Source organism: Oxyura jamaicensis, chromosome 6 (genome assembly GCF_011077185.1).
Source record: "Oxyura jamaicensis isolate SHBP4307 breed ruddy duck chromosome 6, BPBGC_Ojam_1.0, whole genome shotgun sequence".
Classification (NCBI taxonomy): Eukaryota; Metazoa; Chordata; class Aves; order Anseriformes; family Anatidae; genus Oxyura; species Oxyura jamaicensis.
In genome coordinates this window covers 21,849,440-21,857,267 of record NC_048898.1, presented here as the reverse complement: position 1 = coordinate 21,857,267, position 7,828 = coordinate 21,849,440, and the positions used below count along the sequence as shown (strand labels likewise).

Here is a 7,828-nt window from a genome sequence, read left to right as displayed (position 1 = left end):
CAGCTAAAAAATTTTGTTACTAAATATATTTTTATCCAGTGTTTCTAAAACTTCATAGCAGAGGAAGACAGCAGAAGCTCCCCCCCCGTTCTTTGGGACTGCAAACAGAATTAATTGCAAACCAAGGGGCTGATTTTTTTGTACATCTCAGAGGAACATCTCTCCTCCTGGCTGAGTGTTTTTGCTAAGATGGAGTTGGCTTTAGGCCTAATCTGCTACTACAGGGCTCAAGCCTCTAGGCATGTGTTCGGTGACATACAGGGAGATGTCCCTCATTCTCCTGTGCCACAGGCTGCATGGATGGAATCTGAGGGCAGACTGGTTGAGTCCTGGATAGTTTCTACCACACCAGAATGCTCAAGTGAAGCCCACAGACATCAGTGTCTATGTGGGGAGACTCTCCTCCAGGTCACAAGCCAGAAGATCCCAGCTCTTAACTTTCATGAGGAACAATAATTTAAAATGGCATCAGAAAGACACTTTCATTTGTCTTTTCAAATCAAGTTACTACTTTCTTAACCTGAAGCAGCATATTCTGTCTAACTTTAATATAAATAGCTGAAAATCCAAAATCATATCTATTTTGATAGATCCCAATCAAAACCGTGGCTTCATTTTGCTACAGGCTACAGAAACAAACTGATTTGTATAACTAGCAAGGTATGGTATCAATGCTGCAGGAGCACTGTATCTGCTTTCCAACCACGTTTGTAGATACCCCTTAGAAACCTGATGACCAAAAGTGGTCACCTAGGTAGCTGCCAGGTCTCAGGAAGCCAGCAGCTGCCACCCAAGAGATTAGTGTTCATCATGAGAAAGCTGCTTGCGTCTTCCATGCAAAGTCAAAAGCACCTCTGAAGGTTGCCTAGCTCTTTGATTTAAAGATCAATGCTTGAAATGACACCAGAACTAGTGCCTCTGCTCTTAGCTGCTGTGGCGGCAGGAGGTGAGCCCTGACCATCTGCAGGACTGAGCCTGAGAGCACCTTGCAATGTTGATGTGTACCTTTAAAGCCAGCAGGGACTCATTTTAGAGATACAGTTTCGTACAAGGCAACCCTTAAACATCTGCAGATGCAAGTAGAAGACCAACGGCATGGATAGGAGAACAGGGATGTACTAAGCAAAGTATTTAAATGAAAAAAGCATATACATACACATAGATAAACCACCCCACAATTATTAATGATTAATTTGGATAATTACAAATAGCAGTAATCATGACTCAAGTTCCACTGATGTTTCGGACTTTTGGGTGTCAGGTGTCTAAAAGCAGATTTAAGAACAAAACGTAGCTAAATTACTTACATCCATCACTTTTTTTTTTTTTTAATAGAAAATGGCCTGTGTGGCACACATGCTATGGATTTTTTAATATATGAGCAGAACCTGTAATAAATACCATGATTAAGCAGTCACTTACAAGCCACACTTGAATATATTTATTAAACTTACTCTGATTGTTCACTATTACCTCAATTTTAGTAGATTGTTGAAACACTGTTTACTGTGAATATTAACATTTCAGTGTTACAATGCTTGGAAGTAGGACACCTGACAATTATTCCTTTCTTTCCTGAAGATGTTCCTAGAATCATAACATTCTAAACACCCAGTTATTGTCCATCTAATATACCACTAACAAACTTCCTGCCAGTTATCTTCCAGAAAACCCAAGATACCCATGAAACTATTTAAAATGCACAAAAACAGATAAATATACAAACAATCCTGTTCTATGTTATGTAACTAACACTGATATTTATGAAATTGATAATGTAGAGAACCTGGTGAGAAATACAGACTTGAACCTAGAAAGGCAAATGTCTCTAACAACTGGACAGGTTTAAGTATTATGACAATATTGCTAGTTCTTACTCCTTTAGATTTCTTTGATACAGCTTATGGGCTTTCATTTTTTTTTTCCTCCTTTTTGAAGACAGCAACTTTACATATCAACTTGTGTTATTTGGAATCCTGAAATATGTAACTAGGTTGTTGTTGATACTGTCCAAAATCTTGCCTAGTTATTTTTAAACAAAGGTACCTTTTGGACATAGATTTATTTAGGATCATTTTTTAAAAACTCATACAATGCTCTATACACATAAGCAACACTTCAGTATGAAGTTTCACTTACAGCTGCTTTTGCTACACCAGAGAAACAAATTCAGATTTTCTTGTCTGGTGAGTCTTAAGTTCCTTCTCCTTATTTTAATAAGACCTTCTGCTGTTGAGCAGTATCTTTGACAAAAACATCTTAGCACACAGAACTTGAGGGGTGTTGTACAGATTGAAGGGACATGCTGAGTGTTTCAGTGAGAAAGCAACAATTTTAGCTATTATTTGTATTACCTGGCACTTGTGGCAACTGTATTGATCAGAACAGAGTATAACTGGAATCTGGCATTTCACTTAGGAACCGTTGCTGGGGATATCAACAGTAGAAACTGGATATCCTCCCAGCTCTTAAGATAGCACTTGAAGGCCCCCGTACTGTCTCTGCAAAGACAACATGACAAGACAGCTTGACCATGTAAATGTTGACCATGTAAATCTAACTTTACTTGCCCAAGGAGACTCTGCATGGTTTATGCCCCTGCGAGGTTAGAGTTTAGAAACAAGCTCGCTAGTATGCCAGCAGCCAGCTTGTCAGCTGAATGACTGGGGGCCTCTTGTAGTAGGATGCAGACACATGCATTGGTACACTTTCAGTCAATTCCCCAGTTAGATCTGCTGCTGCCAGGCTTTATTCCTTCTAATTTGACCCATTTTAAGAAAATAAGAAAACAGATCTCATCTGCAACAATTATACTGATTTACCATTTTTTCCACTCAAGCCTTGCTCTCTGCAGTATTAATTGATCTTATTAAAAATAATCTTAGTGCAAAAATTTTGCATTTTTCCCCCCCTTCCATGATCTATGCATTTTAGGGGGACTTAAAAAACACCCTAAAACTAGGACTATTACAGACAGGCAGCCTGGTTAACATGACTGCTTCACTGTATTCTACATAACACTGTCAGTGACCACAGCTCAGTTGTGTGCAGTTGACTTTTCCTAGTGATGTACAAAAGTTAGCCACTGCCCATTTTTACTTACTGCTTGTGCACAGGCAAGGGAAGAGGGGTTAAGAAAAAAAATCATATACAGCTTGGAAAGAAGAATAATGAAAACTGCCCACAAGAACTGGAGAAGCAGTAATGTCAGGTGACAATGCATAAAAACAAGGGCGGGAGTGAAGAATGAATAAAGAGCTTGGAAGTGACAGTGACATTCTGGGGCCATATCCTGTGGAGTTTCCTCTTTCTATACTTCTGAATCTTATGACTGCCTTCCGTACATCAGCTCCCAGTGCATTTTTACTCTTTTCAGCTTTCCATCATTCTTTCCACAATTAATTCATGTTGTTCTAACAGCCAGGGGATGGAAGAAAAAGCACAAAGATCTGTGACGCAGCTGTAGTGGGCAGTGCGGTCAGGGCAGGGCAGTGCATGAGAGGTAGCTGGCTGCCTTCTGCACTCTAGTTGAATCTCTCAGTCAAACACTTAAAGGAGGCTGTCATTCAGCAGTTTGGGTGCAGATGTCAAAAGCAACCGCAACGCTAATTCAGCTTATGCTATCTATAAAACTGCTACTAACATTTTTTTTAGATAATTCTACAGTTTTGGATGCCTGCAACAGCAGCCATGGGAATTCAGGCATATGGCCATTACCATATGACATAGTGCCTTCAGTAATTTTTAGTCTTTTTCCACACTTCTGCTTGTGGATAAGATGCTGCAGTATGAGGCATTTCATCCTTTGATTCATCTTCACAAAATCCACTTAAGTTTTGAGATACTGCTACTCTACCTCTGCCAGCTTACTGCCTTATCCCATTTCATTCTCAGAGGTTCATGAAACTCACATAATTCACTTTTCCTCTCATGCTGAGATAATAAACACCAAGTTCCCCAGAGACATGCCAAAACATTAGATACTGTTTTACAGTTTTAATCTGATCTGAGTCAAAGTAGAAGTCATTGTTGCTTGATCATATGGTAAACTGGGGCAGAAATTTATTAACTTCACCTCAATTAATTCATGGTATGTTTAGAACATGAAGGTGTCAGTATGTGCACAATAGTCTTATTAAAACCAAATGGCTCAACATTCAGTGCAGAGAACAGGTTAAGGGTATTTTTCCAGGCTGTGGGAAAGAGGAAAACGTTGTGGTTCCTGCTGAATTAGCCTTAAATAACAATAATTAATAAGGTTCACTTAAGCAGGAAGAAATCCTGCTGCAAGCATATAGTATTTGATAATTGCATGACAGAAAAAGTCCAGATGTGCAAACATGCCAAGAGGCAGACTTCTTAGTGGAACAAAACAGCTCAATAAGCCCTTTTAAAAAAATGGGCACCATAGGAACCATACATGCAGCAGTGATTTACACATCTAGATTAAGTGCCATCTATAAAGCTGCCCAAAAGTTTGGTAGCTGCCCAATTCTGGTTTTCAGCTGGAAGGCAGTGTTCCTTTGCAGTGATGAGGTGCCAGTCAATATGGCAACCAGATCTCTTGTTTAGTACTTCTTACACAGAGGACAGATCTCTGCTTCCTCTCATTTCTGTTCTCCAGCATACAAAATGAACTCACCCAGCACAGAATGAATTTGACCTTTGGTATGTTAGGGACCAAATAAAATCCCCCAGTAGAATTGCTAAGTTGAAAAACATCTGAAGGTAAACCAGTTGCTTTAGAAAGATTAGTGATTAATTCAGTCATTTTGATTTGCAGCACTGTAAAAACTAAAACAAGTACAGAGATATCCACAGTTTTCCTTAATCTGTTTTTAAAGGATCTTAAGAAACATTAGGGGCTCATAGTAGCAATTCAAAAGCTAAATATAAAAGAGGCTTTATGAAGTCAGTAAGAGCTTTCCTGGGAAACCAGAGAGGCAATACTTATTTTTGGCATATTTTCCTGTGAGATAAAGATAGCAAATCTAGAAAGTAACAACCCAGAACAAGATATGCAACAGAGATACCGCAGTACGAAGCGGGGGTGTTAGAGAATCAGCATTTAGAGAGCAATGTTCTGACAACACCATCTGCTCATCTGTGCTGTGTCTTCTTATTAAAGGCTCTCTTACTGTCTCATGCATGATTTTCTGTGGAAGTCAGTGTAGGAGTGGATGATTTATTTTGACATTAATATTTACCAGACTGGTGTATGCTTAAATTATCCAAGATGCAGAATATTTTTAAGTATTTAAAAAGCCTTTCAAGTGGCTTTCATTTTTACTTGCAGATATTAGCAACTTATTTTGTCACTTCACTGCTGTTACAAGTCAGATACCATTCAAATTGCATTAAATCAAGCAAATTTCAGTAGTACTGCTTTTACTAGGACTATGGACTGAAACAAAGGTTACTTCAGGGCAAAAATTTAGCTAGCGTTTTGTGTTGGTCAGCTGAAGAAGAGTAAAACAAAGCTTCAAATTCTCTATTGTTAGTAATTTACTGTGAATTTAAAGTGCAAGACACTCCCATAAAGTTTGTTCTGGACATTGAAATTAGAATAGTTTTATGAAGCAAGTGTCAAAGAGATTTCATTTGTATTTATTAACATTTAGTAATTCTCTCAGATTCTGAGTAGGTAGTAATCTTTTTTTTTTTTTTTTAGTGTTTTGAAGTGAATCTTACAAACATCTCAGTGATTTGATGATATATAGTAAGAGTTGGCAGAGCGTGTGAATTTCAGATCTGTTGAATGACAGCATTAAATTATTTTGATTGATACTATTTTCATCCAGAAATAGATTACAGAGCTGACAGATTACTTTCAAATAACCATTATGGTTGTGAATCACATTGACAAGAGCAAAGAAGTGCCATTCAGAAAACACCTTGCCTCAGTCCAACATTTTGATGAATGTTGATTACGAATGGAGATATTTATATGATTATTTATATCCAGTTAAGAGTTTCTCTTTTAATATAGCTAGAGATAGAAACAATTTCATCTGTGACAACTTTTCCTCATTAACTAAAAGCTTACTAAAGATGTACATCGTAAGTATTGATACTGCACATGTACCAGAGATGTTGCTCAGGAACAGCCCTACATTTCAAAATGGTAGTTTTGTGTTTTACATAGAGCACACTAAAATGTACTTAGTGGAACTAGTACAGGCAGTGCTCAGTGTTTATGATATTAAACTGCACGTCTGCAGTTATTTTTCAAAACAGTTACTTTCAGAAGTATTTAAAAGATACAAAAATGAAAGCACTCTAGTATACTAGAATGTAATTTCAGCAGTTACTAAAGGTACCAACCCTTCAGTTTGTTGAAAGCCCTGAGAAACTTGTATTTGTAATGCAAATATGCACTGTAAAACATTACCACTGCATTCCTTTTTTTTTTTTTTTTTTTTTTTTTTTTTTTTTAGGAGCTGCAAGACCTTCTGAAGCCAGACCTAAAAATGTGCATTCTTAAATGCTGCAGTTTAAGAGTGCTTTTCCTACTGGTGCTATGTAGGTAAGAAGTGTTTGCTACAAAAAATTAAAATTTCCTCAATATATAATACCAATTAGCTTATAGCTAGAAACATATCTGATCAAGGTAAACCCAAATCCACTTGACAGCTGAATCTTATCTCTTACAAAGATTAACCAAGCCGGATATTAATAACAAAAATACAGGACTGAACTTCATGAATCATTTTCATTGCCTTGATTGAGCTGCAGATATTTTTCACTAAGACTGGTAGGGAGAAAAAGAAAGGAATTTAACTTAAGCAAATGATCCTTCAGATGAAGGATTACTGTGTAGAGGGTGAATATCATACTAAATGCTTAGCAGATTTAGAAGGGCATGTGGTCCTTGACTGAAGCGTTATACCTTGCCCAAGGACAGCACACCTACATGTACTACAAGCTCGAGGTAGCAAAGTCATCTTTATGCATTCATTGCTAAAGAAGCATTTTAATTACCTGGTTAAAATGTATTCTTACTATGCTTTGTAGATTAAATTGTAAAGTCTTCAGGAAAGCTGAATTTTTAGGCTGGAAGGTGAAACTGATCCCCTTTAATGTACAAATAATCCTGCTAATAACACAGTTGACATAAAAAAATAGAAATGGAACACTTCAAAAACAAAGTTTTTTGAAGGAACATTTTGTAAGCAATTCTAATAAGAAGATGCAAGCAGGGACAGCTTAAACAGTATTGTCACCACAGTCTTTAGCTACCCAAAAGATACTTTAATTCTCTTTAGCCAGTTCTCTTTGTAGAAATGCCTAACCCACTTAGTCTCCCAGAGAATTCCTCAAGATAAGGTTCTGCCTGAGCTTTACTTTCAAGTTGATGTGCAAACACAGGTTTTTAGATAAAGCCCCACTTGGCTGCGAGGGCAGATGGCAACTTCCTGGAAGGGAACTTAAGATCTCCCTTTCGCCTGCCTTCTATAGTGCTATAAGGACATTTTTGTCCAGAACACATATTTGCTCTAATTTCACCTTTCTTCATCCCCTGAGACATGCTACACACTATAATCTCTGGGTAACACTCACAGCTTTGCACTAATAAAACTGCAGAGATCAACAAGACTTTGGAAGGATCTAAGTAACAAGGAGGCATGTTATGTCCTCCTCCCCCCCTCCCTGGGAGCTGTGAGAACTCCAAGCATCTGTTTAGCTGGGCAATGAGTTACAGCATTGAGCTTATCTGGCGATGTTGCACCCAAAACTGAGCAGATGCGGAGAGAAAGTTCTGCCCCTTGGCTACCTCACCACCCAGGTGATGCTGAGGTGATCAGATGTCTGTTTCCAGTGGAAAAAA

The 7,828-nt window shown here is 38.0% G+C and overlaps 1 protein-coding gene across 1 annotated transcript in view; it reads left to right on the top strand.

Annotated features, from left to right (window-relative positions):
• Window positions 1-7,828, top strand: part of LOC118169403 (gamma-aminobutyric acid receptor subunit pi-like) — a 46,745-nt gene that overhangs the window by 1,520 nt on the left and 37,397 nt on the right. The window contains exon 2 of the mRNA XM_035330697.1: window positions 6,438-6,526. Within this exon, the coding sequence (XP_035186588.1) occupies window positions 6,471-6,526 (56 nt within the window). The 5' untranslated portion in view covers window positions 6,438-6,470. The remainder of the gene's footprint in view (window positions 1-6,437; window positions 6,527-7,828) is intronic.